The 20246-nt window shown below is 46.3% G+C and overlaps 1 protein-coding gene across 5 annotated transcripts in view; it reads left to right on the top strand.

Moving 5' to 3' along the window:
• Nucleotides 1–6790, top strand: part of ITGB4 (integrin subunit beta 4) — a 261824-nt gene extending 255034 nt beyond the window's left edge. For 4 of the 5 annotated variants that reach the window (XM_085616984.1, XM_085616983.1, XM_085616982.1 and 1 more), the window contains one exon: nucleotides 540–6790. In XM_085616984.1, coding sequence (XP_085473110.1) covers nucleotides 540–667 — 128 coding nt within the window. In that variant the 3' untranslated portion in view covers nucleotides 668–6790. The remainder of the gene's footprint in view (nucleotides 1–539) is intronic. The other variant, XM_085616985.1, reaches the window with a different exon arrangement.
• Nucleotides 6791–20246: the final 13456 nt, after the last annotated feature.

Raw genomic sequence — 20246 nt, 5'->3', positions numbered from 1 at the left:
GACCAGTGATAGGGCACTGCCTGGTTGCCCTATAGGCTAGGCTGACCATGTTAACGTGTCTTTATGGACAAAATATTGTCATACATGTTGTACGCTGATACCAGTCAATAATAGAGGAATCAAAGCCATACTTGTAGTCCTTCAGGACTGATTCTGCCACACGCTCCATGCCTTGAGTCAGCAATCCCAGGGAGAGGGCGTGGCAATGGGTCCTCGGCAGGGTACACTGGCAATGTTCCTTCTCACTGGGAGTATGGCCTTCAGCTCCTGGGAGATCACAGGAGGGTACATGTCCTTGTTGGGTTGCTGGGCTGAGTGATCGGCAGGGGTTGCAAGCGTATTCACGAGTTGGTGCTTTTAATGGGTGGGGAGAAAGGTAAATTTCCCATCCCTTAACAAGCCATTGGGAGGCCGGGATTGGAGTTCTATAGGATCCATAAGCAATTTAATTTTCTCTGGTCTTATACTTAAGAGGCAGTGGGGCTTGGATTGGTACAGATTAATTCTTCCCGCTGACCTTCTTTTTTGTCCCTTTGCAGATGGCATGACAGTCACCACTCAGCGGATGGAGAGTGGCGGTACCCTCACCAAGCAGATGGTGACTCGAACCATGGTGTCAGGTGGAACAGTCACCAAGCAGACAGAGCATCAATTCTTCCAGGCCTAGCATGGCGGGGGCCTTGCAGACAGTTTTATGCAGGGTTGAAAAACTAGAGGACCACGCATGGTGCTTTCAAGGACTCAACATGTGCAGAACAATTCACAACCCTGACTCTGGCCTCCAAAATCTGCAGCTTTCAGTGCGGTTGTCCCATGTCCGTATAGGACAATCTGATTCTTTACAGTCGATGTCATTTGAGCCTTTAATTGTAGGTCAATCAGATTTATGAAGAGACTAGCGTGCAGGTCAGTCAGGTTCATCATGTGTGTAATGTCATTAAAGACATCACTTCCTGCGTGATGTCCTTGCTGACATCATGCGATCCTCTATGACAAGTCAATGAGTGCCAATGGGACTCAGTCTATGTATTGTTATGTGTGATATTTCAACACTAGGGCCAATCAGACGCCAGCCTGTGTGATATCATTTGTAACATGACACTAGGATCGGTCAATCAGATCCGTTCGGGGTGATCATGTCAGTAACAAGTAATGAAAATCAGCCTGTATGAGATCATATGGGTCATAAACTCAGTAAGAGCCAATTAAGGTTGGCATGCCCAGTAGATTATTGACACTGCCGCACCGTGCAGGCATCAAGGCTGTTTTGGGGATGTAAGAAAATATGTTGAAATTGTATTTGTACATATTGATTTCCATTTTTTTACGAATATATGAAGCGGTGTATAAGAGGGAGTCGGGGAGAGTGTAGCTGAGACCGCTAATCTATCTTACCTTTTTGTAACTACAATTTCTTTGTTTTTAAAGTATGTATTTTTTTTTTTAAACACTGCAGTTCAAGCATGAAACAGCTGTCGGAATGCTTATGCAGATGTATATGAAGGCCCTACCATTTCACAGTTTTCAATCGTTGCAGATCATTGAGCTAATCCAGTTAGCACTCTTTTGCTGCATGCACAATCAGAAATGGACTAAATTGGTTTGGCTCTAAACACTGAAAAGAATATGTTGATGGAATGCTTGAATAGATCACAACCACTGGCATTGCTCTGGGTAGAATTCCATTGCATTTTTTTTGTTTTTGCACACTGTGCCGTTATAGAGCACGACCATACTTAAATGATGTTACCTGACATCTACATAGCGTGCAACTATGACTAGTGTGGTCTCACTTTGCTCAAAAATGCCCTAAACAATAACAGACAGACCCATATGTTTGGTTGGAACAGCATTTGGCTGTAGTGTGTGCTCTGTAGTAAAAGATGGGTGTAATGCATGAGGTACTGACGTGGGTTGATTATATTTCGGCAAACTTGATGCGAAATGGGATGGAGCACGCTTCAAGGAGCATTTGTTATACATAGCGGAATAATTAATCATAGAATAGTGGGAATGCCAGTCAATTATTTCATTCAAAGGTGGAGGTGAGGGGCATCAGGACAGCTAGGGAGTCTTTGAAGGAACCATGCTGGGAGTCCTAAATGAAATATGGCTCTGTTTGAGGATTTTTAGTGAAAGTTTTAGCGTCCTTAGGTAAAGCCGATTTGCATAGTGTAAGTGAGAGAGTATAAGAGGAAAGCAGCTTGAAAGCCTCGGTAAAGGAAAAGCCATCTTCCATGTTCATATAAGATTTATCTATGATCTCAATTTGAGCTCTATTTGGGGTTCCAATTTCAGGGCTTACTTTAAGAGGATTCCTAAGCTTATCCGCTGAGGGGGTGCATGCATTAGATCTGCTAGCCAGGGCAGGATATCCTTTGCAGGCAGATAGTTCACACATCTTGGTCATCATGGTCTTGGTTTGCCTGGATGAACACTATCTAATTAAAGGCTTTCCAGTGAATACCCATATTCTGGAGTTTTGTCAGTAGCAATGGGTGATTATTCGGGAGGTGTGAGCAAGTGACTAGAGTGACTGTTTTTGTTCCATGCTGGTTGCATGTGTTGGTTGTTTGGCCATATCTTGGGATTCACAAAAGTGTTCCGTTTATTTGGCTTTTCAAGCGAATTTGAACCAAGAGCCTCGTGGAAGCTTTGTAAATGGTTTCATCTGAACAGCCCATCGGATTCTTGAATTCCAAATTAATCCTGAAAAGCCTCTTGGCTGGACAGGAGACAAAGAAGATGCACTCAAGCGCTCTGCTGGTAGCTTTGATGGAGGATAGCTCTTCACTGAAACATTTGTCCGAAGAAGCACAAATCATTTTTTAAGTTTTTATTTTCCGTGGGATAATTGTGTAAAATGCTTTTGATAGCTATACATTCAATTTTGGAAAGGCTATTGTCAAGAAGATGGAGGTCTCTGTTGCTGCTCTTGCACTGATCAGATTGGCTTTCAACCTGTCCGGATTCAGTCCCTTCTTTACAGGGCCTTGTGTTCTGGGAGTTAAGAGGCACAGGGTTTTACGGTATGATGGTCCTGTGATGTTATTAGGATCGGCGACGTGATGGCATCAAGCCAAAAGAAAGGCTTGAAAGCGGTTATGTTGGTTGTGGTGTTAAATATGCCATCCGGGGTTTGTCCTGAAGCGAGTCGAATCACTGATGACGTGGGAGAGTTGCAGTGCTTGGAGCCCAAAGAATAGTGCTTTTGTTGATGATGTATGTATCTTGTTTCTGAAGACAAGAGTCGCTCAAAATCATGAGGCTGGGGTGACAGAGAGAGAAGCAACATTACCAGAGTTATTACCAAAGATGTCGTCTGAGAGAGCAGAAGGGCATCAGTAAGATATGGGTTGGGTTAAACTAGAAGGAATGCACATTTTGATATCAAAAAGTTGTGTAAGTGCAAGGATTGATTACTTGATTGCTAATTCTTCATCCTTTTCATTTTGGAAGTTTATCGTCATGATTGTCCATGCAAGATCAGAGCTCTACCATCTGTTAGTCATGTTTCATTTATGCATTGCCGATGTAGATGGCTGTCAATGAGTGGGTCATTTCAATTGTAATTCCATTTATAATAGTGCTTAGTACCCCCAACGAGGCATTGAAGCACTTTTCGGCGAGTAGCACGCTACTCCAGAACCCAAAACATATTAGTGGTGAATTAGCATAGGGAAATATGAAATTAATTTGAGCGTTGTATACGTGAGCCTGTTATTTGTATTGAAAAATATTGTGGAGAGATAGAAGAGGGAATGGTTTAATAAGTGTTTATTTGGAGATCGTAGCAGTAGGAGGAGGTTTGGGATGAGTAAAGGAGAGATTGAAGAGGGAAGAGTCTCTAGAAATGGATTAGGGAGAGAAATGAGGTATTGGATTAGTCTAGGAGGAATACATGAGGGAAAGGCTTGTAATCATTCTTGGCTCCATCACCAAAACAGGCAGTTCAGCCCAAACTGCTAGGACACCAACACAAGCAAACTCAAATTGTGCCATCCTTGTTGGGTCGATCACTGAGGAGTACTCCGAACCCCTGTGGCACACTGAAATACAAGAGCCACACATGGGCACATCTGTGTCACTACTAACTCAGTCTGGCCCTTACTGCATAATGCAGTGTCTGTGCCAAACCTTGGTGCAATATAACGGTGTAATATATGTGCTTCCTATGTAACCTAGAATGTAGCAAACTCTTTACTTTGAGGCAAATTTAGTTTGTTCTATTCCTTATTACTTAAGGAGAAAGCACATTGTTTACTCCATTTCCTGAATCTTCCCCAATTAGGAAATCCATATGAATATCAGCAAAACAAGTTGGCTGTGTTCCTAATATGCAAGCAGTAAAAATGGTGCAAACTAGATTTGGTAACATTGTTGTATTTGTACAATCTTTAAGTAATAAATGTTGCCTCGTATAGAACAAAGGCATTGGAACAACGCTGGCGGGTGGGTCATGGACCTAGAAGTAGTTAGTCAGCCAAGGGCACTCCCCAACATAGAGACTCTTTAAACCTTCTGTCTTCGAAACAGTGCCTTGACACTGAACCCCATTGTAAGCCTTTGGATGCAGTGCAAAACTGCACTATGCCAGAGAAGAGTCTGTGCAACTCAGTAAACACCCCTGCTGTATTCTATTAAATAGTCTATGATAGCCCTACAACATTTGGGGAAAGTGTGCTTATGGGAGTCATTTTGCATACTTGCTGAGTATGCAGAAGGAAGAGAATTTATTTGGGAGGGTGACTTATTTTGTCAGAACAACAACTAGTAGCATTTCTACACAGACGCCATAAGCGGTTGCCTCTGGTAGCATTTGCCGGTGGGCGCCAAGGGGACCAACAACAAGTAGTCAGAACAACACCTAAAACCATTTCTCCACATAGACACCATAAGCAGTTGCAGCTGGTTGCACTTGCCGGTGGACGCCACAGGGATAAACAATAAGTAGTCAGAACAACACCTAAAACCATTTCTCCACATAGACACCATAAGCGGTTGTCTCTGGTAGCACTTGCTGGTGGGCGCCACAGGGACCTGCAGTGTTTTGCAGCAGGCCAGTAATGGGGAAAAGAAGGTGCAAAAATAATCATCTGAGGGAACTAAAATACACCAAGATGGCCCTGAAAAAAGACACCACTGTGAAACTGCAATGAATGTGAAGTGGTCTCGAGGAAAATTGTGAGATTTCCTAATGTGTCGGTGCCTACTAGTTTAGATAGACTGTGATGTAGCCAGTCTCGTTTGCCCTTCGTGAGCTCTAACTGTTGAGCAACTACTCTTGCCAGGACAGTGTGTCGCCTACCCAAAAATGTAGCAATAAAATATTTCCCTGAGCCATGACCCTGGAGCCTAAAGAAAACCGTTTTTTATCCAAAAATAGTGCCTGTCAACACATTCCTCCTCACCGCCCTACTCAGAACAGAAGGGAAGCAATTTTTTTTTAAATTAAAGATTGTAAATATATTACAGAACAGGTTTTTATAACAGGTTATCGACATTGCAGATAATAAAATAGAGATGATTTTGTAAGTAATGAGCTCACCATCTCTTGTACAGACACTGAACACTTAATTGTCGTTCAGCAGTCCCATTGACTGCTGCCGGACCCGAGGGACAGGTCACTTAGGTGCAGCTGCACCAATGATCACAATTTGGACTTTTTTTTTTAATACAAAATGGTCTAAAATATATCCTGAAGGGTCTTCCAGTACGTGCAATAATCCGCTTCTAGAAAGTGTGATCAGAAGCTGTAGTACATCTCGTGCAGTGTTGACCGCTGTCAAAACACAGCTATGGTGGGGGGCTTCATCCTTCCAAACATACCTCGGTATAGGTATCACTTCCGGGGGAAAATGGGTTGGGGGACAAACTAAAGGGGAACAAAGTATTAAACTTCACACTCAGGTTAGGGCAAAACAGCCAAACTGCACACTTAACCCAGTTAGCGAACGGTGGTTTCTCTCCCAACTGCACCCAACCTTCCTTGTGGGAGACGCTTTCTACACACAAACGTTTTTGGGAGAATTATTCCAGTAAGATGCTCCTCTGTTTTGTTTTTCTCCAACAGATCTCCTTTTACCTGAGTTTTCTTTCCCTTTTTTAAGTTTATGAAGTCGATAAAGATTGTGAAGTTTCAAAAAAAGAACTTGATGTAGAGCCCTGGAAAATATCGAGCACCAGGCGTGAGGGAGAAAGAGGCTAGGAGGGAATGTCATTGGCTAAACCGTCACTGTCAACAACACTTATTACGTTAAAAAAAATACAGAGTTATAAACAAACTCAAGCACGTACATTCGCCCCAGAGCAGTCGGGTTTTTGCACATAAAATAATAAATTACCTATCACAATAAGAGCACTAAGGTGTCCTGTTTGCTCATGGTTAATTCACTAACAATAAATGTCCATAGAGAATTCGCTCAGTCTTCTGCGGCTTTTTTTTGCTAAACTAGTTAGTGGTCTAGTAACCCGTGGTTGTCGTGAAACAAGGGGCGTCAGTGGCTCATGAGATGCCGAAAGTGTTGGCCACGTGGACTTGCGCTTTGGATGCTCTGACACTCTCCTGGGACAGGGTGTTGTGGCCACGTCCTGCAAAGGGCCCCCCTCGCGCTACGCAACTACTACCGAAGCACTTTCCGTCGCCAAGAATCCCGCCCCTTCACAAAATGCCAAAATGTATTTTGCTAAAGAGCACTTTGCCACTTGTAGCCTTTCTGTACATGTTGTTAGTCCAACCCTACCGCCATGTATCACACTTAATAAAGATCTACTTTTATAAGGAGTAAAATCGCTGGTGTCTTTCTTCTTAAAAGGGTCCTATTTCATTGGGGTCACTGGGATGTCTTCCGCACGGCTTCCGGTTCCTACATATGGAGGCCTCAACCACAACCCACTCCCTCACAATAAGCTTTTCCAACTTGTCCAGTAGCTATATGTGAAACTTCTCAGCAGGAAAAAAAGGGCAAACAACTACCTCTGTGTGGCGCTGTAATGTAAGTACAAGTGCAGCTCGTGAACCACAGAAAGTGACCCTGATTCACAAAGATTCTGATATCAGTGCAACACTTTGCGCTACTGTGGGAGCCGGTTCAGCCTGTACATAGTACATTAATCACTACCCCTTCTCTGTGGAAAGGCGATGTGAATGTAGTATGAGGTGCAGACACATAGGGGCAGATTTACAAGCCCCTTGCGTCACTTTTGCACCTTCGTTGCATCACTTTTGTGACGCAGCGGCAGCGTAAAAGTTGCGGCCCATTTACAACGTGACAAGCCCTGCACCACATTAAACCTGCATCAGGTTTAAAGTATGCCGGGTGGGCGTTCTGTCGCAGGAAGCCCCGTAAAAGTGACGCAGCGAAATCTACAAGTTTTCACTGAGTTACTTTTACGTCCATGCTGCGTCAAAACCCTGCACCTGATGGTGGCTAAACGAAACATCGCACAGTTGTGGGGTTCCCAGAGGTCGCCCACGGTCTTGGTGTGGAAGGAGAATATGGATTGGTGCATGTTTGGGGAAAAGACAGTGTATGTAGCGAGAGGCAAGCCTAGGAAATGGACTGGGGTGTGGGGTCCGTGGAATTCTTATCGCGGAGACATCTGTGCCCCTCCCCTGACTATTGTATCGGATGTTTCTTTGTCCCCCTAGCTGTCCAGTCCTCACCCGTTAGGTTATGAGTAGGTTACAGTTTGATTTTTCCTCTGTTCCCGGGCCCCCCCTCCCTTCTCTGCCGCAGTTTATTGATTTCTTACCCCGGGGAGCGCGTCCCGATATTCACACTGTTTATTGCCTTGTTTGTGTGTAATGTTTATTAGTTTTAAGTAGAAAATTGGAACCGTATTTCATATTGTCACCTACCTACTGCTTTTGCCTTCACTGGGAGTACTGATGAACGGACGAGATCCTCGGATTGCTCAATCTGTATAACGGTGGAATGATATATCTCATGCTAATAAGTGGCCAGCCCAAGGGGCTGTAGGCCCATGTCTGTAACTCTTTGAAGTCAAATAAAGGTTTCTTTTATAAAAATAAAAAATAAAAACCCTGCACCTGCTTGAAGCAGGCGCAAGGAGTGACATAGCATGTTAGGCATAGGGTGCCCCTAAGCATTGCTGGAGTTGCGTCGTGCTTGCGACACGACTCCCGCATCTGTCAATCCTTGCGCCATGGTGCGCCGTATTGTAAATACGGCGCATCCATGGTGACGCAAGGGTATTGCATGTTGACGCAGGGAAAGTGATGCATCTCTACAGATGTGTCATTTTCTTGTAAATCTGCCCCATAGGGCCTCATTTATGAGGGTTTGCCCTAGGGCAGCGCCGCAGGCCTTCCTATGGTGCTGCCCGACGGCAAAAGAAAAGGGCAGGAATGCGCCGCATCTTTCAGATGTGACGCAATCCTGTCTTTTTCCCCTGCACCAGTGCACAATGGGCTAGCGTGTGCCAGCGAAGGCACCTTTGCACCATGGTGCAAGGACGCCTGCGCTGCGGGAATGATTGTTTTTGTGCGGGAAAGGAAACCTTCCTATCACAAGAGGCTTTTTTTCCTCTTTCTATGTGTGCTGCACACATAGAAAAAGGAAAAACAAATAAAGATATTTCTCCTCACTGTGCCTCCCCTGGGGAGACCTACGTTGTTGGCGCTGCCTCAGAGTTACGGTTTCTCGTAAATCTAGGGCAGTGTCAAAAAGCCATGGAGGTTGCTGGGAACGCCCCCAGCAACACCCATGGCACGCCCCTTTAACACTGTATTCAAGGAAACGATAAAACCAAACCAAAAAAAGTGGCTTAGCGCTGCCTCGTAAATATGGAGCAGGCTCCTGCGCCGCAGAACGTCACAAAAAGCGACGTTCCGGTGGCGCAAGGGGTCTCATAAACAAGGCCCACAGCTCGCTAAGATGAAAGGGAATCAGCCTGTGCGTCACTGCACGCTGCTGTTGCGAGTGCTGGCAAGGGACAGCAGACCCCTCTGCCTCAGAATTCGAATGAGGAGAAACTTCAACCTTTAATTTAAAGAGAATGGGTCACAATACCACAAAGAGTGGAATTTTATAAACTGGACTTTAGTGGAAGCATGCAGCGGTCCAGCAGAGTCTGCTCCTTCTGATGCTGACAAGCAGTCACAAACTGGTGGCTTATTCCAGGTTCGCCGTTTGGTAACAATCCCAGGTGTTGTGCCTGCAGAAGCAGTCACAGAATATTTGCCCATTATGTCGCAAGGTGAGTCTAATGCCCGTTTGCTACCCTTCGCAAGTGCTTGCAATGTGTGGATTGAGATTCATATTGGAATTTACAGTGCCTGTATTGCACTTCAAGGTAGTACTTTTCATTTGTGAAAGAGTTACGGATGTGGTCCTAACCATAAATTGTGAATTTCTGTGTTTTTTCCCATTTTAATCTGTAACCATATCTGCTCCTTAACTATGGTGTTGTAAATGAATGAATGAATATATAATATATATATTCTCAGGATTTGGCATGTTTCCGCCAGGCTGCCCAATCGCCGCTGACAGCGCTGCGCCGTGCGCCGTGCGCTGTAATTCAAACACTTTTTCAGTTCACTCACTTCAAGGACACCACGGCACTGCAATGCTGAGTATCATCCGAGGGTTTATTGACTCAAATGCGGAAGTCACATCAACTAGAACTTAACTATGGGGTTGTACATGAATGAATATATATCGTTTCCCATCCTCCTTGAAAACATCCAAGGAGGACAACAACACACAGGTGGATTTTAAATTACTTTTCTCTTTTTATTGCGACCTACATCAAACACGTTTAAGCTATTACTAGTTCACCTATTTATTATATATATATGCTTGTACCATGTGTGGCTGCAGATACACATGCTCTGCATACTCCTGCCATTTTGTATTATCCCAGATATTTGCAACTTATTTTCCTTCAAAGTTTCAAGTCACAAAACCTGTTATGACTCCACCCTTGGTCCACATTGCATCTGCACACTGCCTCTCCCTCAGATTATCTTCTTCCTCCATCTGGTTCAGACGTTCAGGAGTGCTACTCCGAAGTTGATGCGTTTATATCCACATGGGGGCATATTTACAAGCCCCAGGCGCCACCGGAGCATCACTTTTTTTGATGCTCCGGTGGGGCTCTCCTCTAGTGTATATTTCCAAGGACGAGCTAAGCCACTATCCGTGGCTTAACACAGCCTTGTAAATATGGGCCTCTGCAATGCAGTTTTCAGCAGCAGAGGGGCGTGCAATGGGTGTTGCTGTGGGCGTTCCCAGCAACACCCATGGCTTTTTGAAACTGCTCTAGATTTACAAGGGTCTGTAAATCTGATTCACAAAAGGCCTTTCAAAAGGAGGTATTAATGTGCCACAACAAGGAGAAATACTTGTTTTTCTCCTCGTTTTTTGCTCTTTCTATGTGTGCCGCCTTCTGCAGCTCAAATAGAAGGAGCAAAGCGTCATTAAGGATTGTTTTTGTGCAGGAAGGGACACACAGGCACCCTTGCATGGTGCAAGGGTGCCTGCGTTGGCACTAGGCAGTTTTTTTTAGCGCCAGTGCAGGGGGTGAGCACAGGGATGTACCATATTCTTGTTAATACGGCGCATCGCTGTGTTTTGAAAAGGATGCAGCTCGGCAAAGCCAAATTGCTTGCGGCACGGCGCAGCACCATTTCCATGCAAATATGCCCTATGATTTCTTATTTTCTCAGGTCTGTTCGGTTCTAGCAGCTCCTACTGCCAATCCTATAACGAAAACAGCTACTGCATCGAGGAAAACTGTCATTTCCACTACTTCAAGCAGCCAGTAAAGGCTGAAGTGAAACAATATAATCCTGCCCCAGGTGATCCAGTTTATATTTGGGGGTCAAATATTTCCAGACTCCTTGGTTGTGCATACTTCCCGTAAAATGGCCTCTGCACAGGCCACAGGGAAGGCTTCCGTGCCTGACAAGGACTCCAAGAAGATCGACGCTGCCAGGATGTGGGTACCACTTGAGGCAGCCACCGATGGCACATTGCCAATTCGGTGGGCCTCCTCTTCAGGTATGATCATTACCACTGGGAGAAGGCCACCAAATGAAGGGACAAGAGCTGATAGCCGAGAGCAGAACTATTTGCAATGCTAATATTAGGTGTGCCCTCGATACTGAAGGCACAGCTGCTACAGGTATCAACACCAGTGTCCACCTTCATAGGGTTAGGAAGTCAGATTTCGGTCCACGGTGCAAGAGCACCTCTTAAATGTATGTTTTGATGGCAAGCATCAGTTCAGCTCTCAAGTCAACCAGATGGTTGGAAAGAAAAAGAAAACAGACATAGCCAAGTCTATGTGCACCCTAAAGTCCTCCAAGTCCCAAAGTTGCTTTCTTTAAGCAACGAATCAGGGGAGGTAGCAAAGCAGCGGGCCAATAACAGCATTTTAGGACTCTCACTAGCCTAAGTCCTTCCATGGTGGTGGGACAAGGGTCTATAGAGGGAATGGGTTTGGGAAAAGGCAGTGGTGGGCCCACAAGGGGCTCATCGGTTACAAAACAGTGACTCCCCATCCATATGGCACCTAACAGGGGAAGATTGAGGCGCTTCCTGCAACAGTGGAAAAGCATTACTTCGGATCAGTGGGATTTCTCCCGTGCGCGGGAAGGGTACAGCCTCAAATTTCACATAATCCTTCCCAACATCCCTTCCTTTCCCTTCCCTCCCTCCCTTCCTCCTAAACAGCTCTGACCATCGACACCTCCTACAGAAAGAGGTTCAGGCACGTCTCAAAACGGGAGCAATAGAACCAGTACCACCACACCATGGCACAGGGGGTACATTCCCTACACTTTTTAATCCCCAAAAAGGATGACTTCCTCCAGCCGATCCTCAACCATTGAAAATTTTCATCTTCTCTGGACACTTTCACATGGTCACTCTACAAAATGTCATCCCTCTGCTTCGCCAAGGTGACTTCATGTCTGCGCTGAATCTGAAAGACGCACACTCTCACATCACCATCCATCCAGTGCATCATCAGTACCTCCCATTCATGGTAAGTGTGCAACACTAGCAGTTCAATGTCCTACGCTTTGGAGTCACTACAGCTTCAGGGGTGTTTGCAAAATGCCTAGCAGTGCGCCTGTGTAGAAGCCCCATACACATCTTTCCATACTTAGACGATGGCTGATCGAGAGCAGCAGCAGGCATCAATGCCTAGCATACACTCACACAGCAGTCTCCCTACTTCACAGTGTAAATTTCACCACCAATGCCAGAAAAATCACACCTCCAGTTGATTTAGCTTTCCCACAGCTAAATTCTAAATGTGATAACATACAAACCACACTCAACGAAAGGAGAATTATGGCATTCCAACAGCAGCTGCCTATTTTTCGGACACACCATCCCATTACTGTTCAAACTGCCATGAAACTATAGGGAATCATGGCTTCATGTATAACAATTGTACCATACAGCAGGTTGCATGTATCCCCTACAAGGCTACCTCTCAGGGCACTGGGCACATGTGAATGGGAATCTGCAGCTAGATAGTGTCTACCAGTTAAGGTGTTATCGAAGGTAAGTAACTTGTTCATCTGATAGAGACTTCTAGCTGCAGATTTCTTACCTTAGAATAGATATCCAAGCAACACCTCCCTGGAGGTGGGTCTGCAACATTATTTCACACTAAAAAGTCCTGCCAGATCAAATGGGCGAAGTGCCCCTCCCTACAGACCTAACTGTCCAGGCAGTATAGCTTGGTAAACACGTGCAGAGATGCCCACGTTGCTTCCTGACAGACGTCCAGGACCAGAACTCCACATGCCAATGCAGTTGTTGCAGCAAACCGTCAGGGGGTTGCTTTTTGGCCAATGCTTAACAGATTTTGATATTGAGTATGATCCATCGGAGAGGGCCTGTTTCTGTTCCGCTTTCCCTTTTTGGGCTCAGACATACAACATGAAGAGTTGTTCATCCACCCAGGACTCTTTTGTGCGGTCAAGTTAGAACAATGCTCTTTTTGGGTACAAGTCGCTCCTCTTCTTTAGAGGGATGAGGCAGAGCATTAAGGGTAGGCAGGGTGATGGACTGGCCTGCATGAAAGGGAGTGACCATCTTCTGTGGGAAGAAAGCTCTAGTGTGAAGGACCAGCTTGTCTGGAAATATGTCGTGGTAGGAGGCAATGATGACAAAGACTGGAGCTAATTGACCCTTCTGGCAGATGTTATTGCCACTAGAAAGGCCGTCTTGATAGTTGGAAGCCTGAGAGGACAGTTGTGGAGCGTCTCAAAAGGAGCACACATCAGGAAAGTCAGAACAAAATTGAGTTCCCCGTGAAGCATGAGGAAGGGTGAAGGAGGGAACAAATGTTGGAGACCTTTCAGAAACCTTTGTACAATAGGGTACATGAAAAAAGATGGCTGATCAAGCAATCGTGGACATGCCGAGATGGCAGAAAGATAACCTTTTAAGGTGCCCAAAGCAGAGCCCTGCTGGGCAAGAAAGAGAATAAACAGAAGGACCTGGGAAAGGGGGCAGAAAGAGTGTAAACCTGTTTATCTGCACACCATGCCACAAACGTGCCCCAATGGCAGGCGTACACTATCTTGGTAGAGGGACGCCTGGCTACCAAGATGACATTAGACTTTGGGCAGAAAGTTGAAAGCTGTCAACTGTTAGTGAGCAAACTCCACACATGAAGGCGAAGCATTGACAGGTTTGGGTGAAGACTCCCACACTGCTACTGCGACAGAAGATCCTCCTGAAGGGGCAGCCTGATTGGAGGACCGATAGCCATGCTCAACAGCTCAGGTGACCAAACACCCGGGCCCAGTCGGGAGCCACAAGGATGACTTGGGCACAGTCGTTCCTGATCTTCTTGAGAACTCTGTGTAGGAGTGGTATTGTCAGAAAGGCACAGGGGAGGCCTGAGGTCTACTCGAGACAAAAAGGGTTTCCGAGCAGGAGTCGCCTTAGAAACTCCGGCACCCAGAAGTGCTGACATTGCACGTTCTTGGCAGAGGCGAACAGATGTAACCAAGGCTCTCCCCACTGCTGAATGGGACCTTGCATCACCTCCGGATGGAGACATTTGTGATCCACTAGGCATCTTCGGCCGAGTTCGTCTGCCTAGGGGATCAGAGAGCCCGCCAGGTGATGAACCATCAGGGAAATGCCCTGATGTTCCAGCCATGTCCAAAGATGCAGGACCTCCTGACAAAGGGTCCATGACCCCACCCACCATGCTTGTTGCAGTACCACATGGCGGTGGTGGTGTCCATAAACGCCTGCACTAGCCTTTTCTTGAGGGAGGGTAGAAAGGTTTTAAAAGCCAGTCGATAGCCTGGGGCTCCAACAGGTTAATGTAGAGCCTGGATTCAGCGGGAGACCAGAGGCCTCTGATCTGCGTCTCTTCCAGATGGCCAACCCAGTCCAGGAGAGACGCATGTGTCACTACTTTCAGATCTGGTTAGGGAAGGGAGAGGGGTCTGCCACTGACCCAATCAGGGTTTGTTAGTCACCACTGGAGATCTTTTGCAGTGCCCTCCGATATCGGGACCATGTTGGAGAGATTCCCTGATGCTGCACCCACTGGAACTTCAGGTCCCACTGCAGAGCCTGCATATGCCAGTAGGCATGTGTCACAAGCAGGATGCAGGAGGCCTTGAGGACCAGCAACCTCAGAGTCAGTCTCATCGAAGTCCAAGATAGAGGCTGAAATATCAGTATCATAGCCTCAATATCCGGGACTTGCCGTTCGGGAAGATAAGCCCGAAACTGCAGTGTCCAGAACAGCTATGGTGAAAGGGAGCATCTGATATGGGGTCAGGTGTGACTTCGGCATGTTAATAGTGAATCCCAGCAAGTGCAGGAGGTCTGTCGTAATCGAGGTGGAAGAAGACTGCCTGGGACGAACTCGCCTTCAATAGCCAGATAGGGAAAAACAGACACCCCTGATCTGTGGAGATGAGCTGCAACTACTGCCATCACCTTGGTGAACACCCAAGCGGAGCTGGCAAGGCAAAACAGGAGAACTGTGAACTGAAAGTGCTTGTGACAGACCGTAAACCACAGGTAACATCTGTGGGCAGGCAGGGTGGAAGTATTTGTCCTGCAAGTCCAAAGCTACGATCCAGTCTCCCGGGTCCAGGGCAGACAGGACTTGTGTAAGCGTGAGCATTTTGAATATCTCCTTTTTCAGGAAGAAATTGCATGGGCACAGCTCTAGGATAGGACGAAAGCCTTCGTCCTTCTTGGCACCAATCATCAGCGGGAATAGCAACCACAAACTACTTCTGATGCTGTCACCCTCTCTATGGTTCCCTTGGCCAAGAAAGTCACCACTTCCTGGCGGAGTAAGGAGAGATGGTCCTCCGTCAGCCTGTCGTAAGTGGGTGGCATGGGTGGAGGGTTAGTCACGAAGGGGAGGGTATAGCCCCTTCAGACAATCTGGAGAACCCAGTGGTCTGAGGTCATTGACCTCCAGTGGTGCAGGTGATGGTGTATCCTGCCGCCCACTGGTTTCCCATGATGGTCAGAGGGCAAACTAAAGAGGCTGCTGGGGGAGTCATGGACTGGGCCGACCTCTGGCTGCCTGACCCTAGGGGTCTTGCAGGCATTGGGAAGCTTGTGGGCCATGGTGGATGGGCAGGTAGATATACGTCTGGAAGCCTCTTCCCCTTCCGTGCTCGCGAAAGGCAGACTGGGGTTGACAGGGGTTATGTAAAGGCCAAAGACCTGGCTGTAGCTCTGCTGTCCTTGAAGCGCTTCAGCACAGAGTCTGCCTTGTCTCCGAAGAGATGGGAGCCATCAAAAGGCATGTCCATAAGCGAAGCTTGGACAGCCCCTGAAAAGCCAGCTGTCCTCAGCCAGGCGTGGCGCCATAAGGCCGATGAAGAAACTGCTCTGCCTACCGAGTCAGTTGTGTCCAGCCCACATCAGATTGTGAACTTAGCTGCATCTCTCCCATCAGCCATAGCTTGGTGCGCCTCCTCCAGGACCATAGGCAGCACTTGTGCAACCCAATCCCAAAGGGAATAGGAGTAACGTCCCAAAAGGCATGCGGTGTTCAGAGACCGCAATGCCAGGCTGTTCTTAGCCTAAGTCTCTAGCCTTTTGGATTCCATATTCAGTTGGGTCGTAGGGAATGCGCAAGGATTTACTCAGGAAGTGGAGGTTTGCACCACCAAGCTCTCCGGGGTGGGGTGTTGGGTAAGGACAGAGGGGTCCCCTGGGGTGGGGGCAATGGCGGCAGGCAACTGTCTTGGTCACAGGAGTCCCTGTGCATGGCTTGGACCAGGCCCGAGCAAGACCTCAGTGAGGGCTTCATTAAATGGGAAGATTGGTGCTGAAGGAGTCACTCCCATTTGAAGCATCTCCGTCAGGATGTTAGTCTTGACAGCCATGGAGGGAAACTGAAGGTCCAGGACCTCGGCAACCCTCCTCACCACCATAACAAATGTGTCTTCCGTTCTCTGTAGCCATAGTAGGAGGAGAGACTAAGCCAGTATCTGGGGAGGTGTTCTGTCCACTTGCATCCGCCAATTTCTCACACCAGTTTATGTCAGGGTCTAGAGGCTGGCATTCTTAAGGGTCTAGTGGCCTCTCCAAATCTTCCACAAGTCCTAGCCCATAGGAACATGGCTCAGGCTCTGGCCAGGATGGAATTCCTCGAGTTGGCACCAAAGTCGGCACTGGGTGAAGCCACTCTGGCTCTGTGTCAGAGACAGGGATAAGAATGTGGACGCCGCCGCGCCAACAGTGGAACCGGTGTCAGCAAAGGTCAAGGTGGAACGACCGGTGTTGGTCCGTCTCATGCCGGTGGAGAACCAGTAGGGGCCCCTCCGGAACATGCAGGGCCCAAAGCAACTCCAGGCTGCTCGAATATTAGGTGCATGGCCTCATCAGATTCTCGGAGCTGGGCGTGGTTGCTCTGGCACCCGGAAACTCGAGGAGGCACAGAGATGGCCCAGACGCAGGCTCAACCATGGAGCCAGACCTCGAGTGACAACGCTCTCTTGTCTTGTTGGATGACTTCGACAGATGGAATGAAATCAAAAACCTCTTTGACTTCTTGTTCTTCTTCATCTTGTGGGACTGACCGAAGTGGGACAATTTTGACTGCCACTGAAATCGGTGGCACCGCGACTGATCCTGGGACCTTTCTCTCGACTGGATCCGCCACCAACATTTGGCAGTGACAGGCGCCGCAGGGCTTGAGCCTTCCTTGGTAACGTCCCTGTCACACCAGGAGACAAGTCTAAAAAAACTTCAACAAAAAGTCAAGAAAAGAGTCAAAAAATGAGTGCAGGTAGCTCTCTGCTGATCGAAAGAAAAGAACGGACATCAGCATGCCAGTATGGTACTTATATAGGCACCATGTGCATAATTTCTGGCACAGCAGACGATGCCACAAGGGGTCGAACAGCACCACCTACAAGCACACCGGGGTACTGCTCACAAAAAATTTCCAGATCCAGTCGGACGCCAGGGATAATTTTAAGGTATGGAACCTGCGGCTAGAAGTCTCTTGAAGACTAAAGTTGCAGTGTACTTTCAAAACAGACAACACTCTTCCCTGTTTAAAATACTAGTCATTAAAGCCTTCATGGCAGTCTCAAAGAGGGTCAAATCTCCAAAGACCCCTCCAGGGCCCCTCTGGAACCACAATGTGGTGCTCTCGAGACTCATGGGTTCTCCTTTTAAACCTCCATACTCACAACAACCACAATACATGTCTTGAAAGGTGGCTTCCTTAATTGTAAGTACCTCCCTCAGAAGCATTTGCAATCTCCAAGCTCTTACAGTCCAAGAACCATCTATTCAGGTTCACAATGATAGGGTGGTGCTTCGCACCAATGCCATATTTCTACACAAGGTGGTTTTTCCCTTCCATATGAACTAAACCACTTATCACCCCTTCTTTCCAAAACCAGTAGCATAAAGAGTTCTTCACACTCTGGATGTTAGGAGGGTGGTTAAGTACTACTATGATAAAACTAAGCCTTTTAGGAAGTCCACTCACCTTTCTATTGCCTTCACGAACCTCCATAGATGCCATGCCATCTCTAAAGGTGGCATTGCCAGGTAGATAGTTAAGCGCATTCAGACTTGCTATGCGAAGGCTAAAAACACACTCCACGTGCCCCTTAGAGCCAACTCTACACACAAAAAAGGGGCACCCATATCTTTTTTGGGTAGCATTCTGTTAACAGATATCTGTAAAACTGCAACTTTGTCAATGCCACATACTTTTACCAAGCATTACTATGTAGATGTTGTAGAACTTCAACAGGCTTTAGTTGGCCTGGCAGTGTTAAAAGCACTTTTTCAAACATCTGCATCATCGGCTCGCTAACCACCACTTTAAAGGGAAACTGCTTTATGGTCTATGCAGGGCATGTGTATCTACAGCCACACATGCTATGAATGGAAAATGGAACAACCTGTAATCATCTGTTTGTAGCATCTAGTGCTGTAGATTCACATGCTTAGCATACTCCTGCCATCCACTGTTGGGCCCAGACGTCTTTAAATTGTATTCGCCGCACATCTACAATCAAAAGGAGCCAGTGCATATCAAGATTTATTTCCCACCGATCATTTTCTGGTAATTCTAACTGCATCTCAAGCTGCTCTAATCTAGGAGTGATAAGATGTGCGGGTGTCCGGTAGCATTTTGTGCACCTTGGCTATAAAACCCTTGCAGGGGGTAGAACGTAAAATGCTGTCAAACATACCTTGTGCCGCCTTCCTTTTATGGCCTAATAAGTACATTCTAAATCGGTAATACTTAAAAATATAAACCTTTTACCCTGATTCCAAACTTTTCTTGCAATACTGAAAAGTAAACCTTAATGATCTAAAAGGTGCTCCAACACCCAAAATCCCCATGTCTCTCCAGTTGCTGAAAACATAGTAAGTTCTACTGTGAGGGATGGGTTATTCCATAGTGGAATGCAACCAGGTTCACAGTTTCTTAAGACTGTTACGGTTTTAAACATAATTCTTTTTAAATATTTTAGTATATGGGATTCTGAGGCAAATCCAAACAACCTATGGCCCTCTAGAGAGTTGACATTGTTCCTGAGAAAAAGAGACATTCATGGTGTAAGACAGCGGCTCTTAACCTTTTGCCCACTGAGGACCTCCACTGAATCACTACTGGAAGACGGGGACACCCAATCAATTGGTACGATTTGAAACTTAAAACAGTAATACACAAAATATACACAAACAAGTACACAAATAAACTCATATTACGAAATATTTTATTATTTCACAACTGAAAAAAATTATACCAGCTGGGTTAATTGCACTTGCCCTTTACTGCCTCCTGTTCCTTTCACCTGATAGCCTGCCTTGTATTCATTGGGGAGGCTCACTGTGAAGCGCACAGCATTGTGCTGCTGCTTATGTTATCATGTAAATATAAAAGAAGTTCACTGCTTGAAATTAACCAATTTATTAATACGTTCTTACCACATCTGTAGTGCGAAAAGGATTAGTGCAAAATTCAGTATGAAACCTGTACATATGAGAAAGACATACGTGCTCATACCGATGAACTGGACACCATCACCAACGTGGAAGATGCAGACACTTTGCACAGTCGTGAGCGGGATGGATCAATTCCTGGCCTGGACTAAATACTTTCACAAGGTCATGCATAGGGGAGAAGAACGAGGAACTAACTGTGGTGAACAACCTGCTAATTGCCAGGAGGTATTTCTCGAGTTCTTGATCTCGGTCTGGTGTTCAAGGACACAAGAAGCACATTAATCAACAGGGGTCACTGCTGTCCTGTGGAAACATGGTGTGTCACAGCTGCACAAAGGGTTTGTGATGCTAGGGGAAATGATGACTAAGGCAGAAATCCTGGAAGTGTGATTACACTACAGGTTGCTGAAATACACAAACATTTAATAGTTAATTTAGTTCCACAGCACGAACAGTTCTTCGGTGCTATAAAGTTCACCAGCTAAAATATATAGCAGCACAATGCTGATTTAATATAAAATATGCTGATTTATTGGCAGAATGTTTTCATCATTTTTATATTTTACTGCTGACTTTTGCACTCTTCATAGTACACAGATATCATGAATATTTACTTGTTCATGATGAGGCCAGAGGATGAGGGTCACTGCAGTACACCAGGTGAATTAGAAAAGTGCCTTCCTGCCAGCACAAGCTCTGAGATGCTCCATGCGTGTGCTGTTCAGCCTCAAAATAACATGCAAGAGGCACAACTCTTCTGAGTTGGTAAACATGGGAGAGGGA

The sequence above is a fragment of the Triturus cristatus genome, chromosome 7 (genome assembly GCF_964204655.1).
Source record: "Triturus cristatus chromosome 7, aTriCri1.1, whole genome shotgun sequence".
Lineage (NCBI taxonomy): Eukaryota > Metazoa > Chordata > Amphibia > Caudata > Salamandridae > Triturus > Triturus cristatus.
Note: the sequence above shows the minus strand (reverse complement) of the source record. Positions and strands in the feature narration are given on the sequence as shown.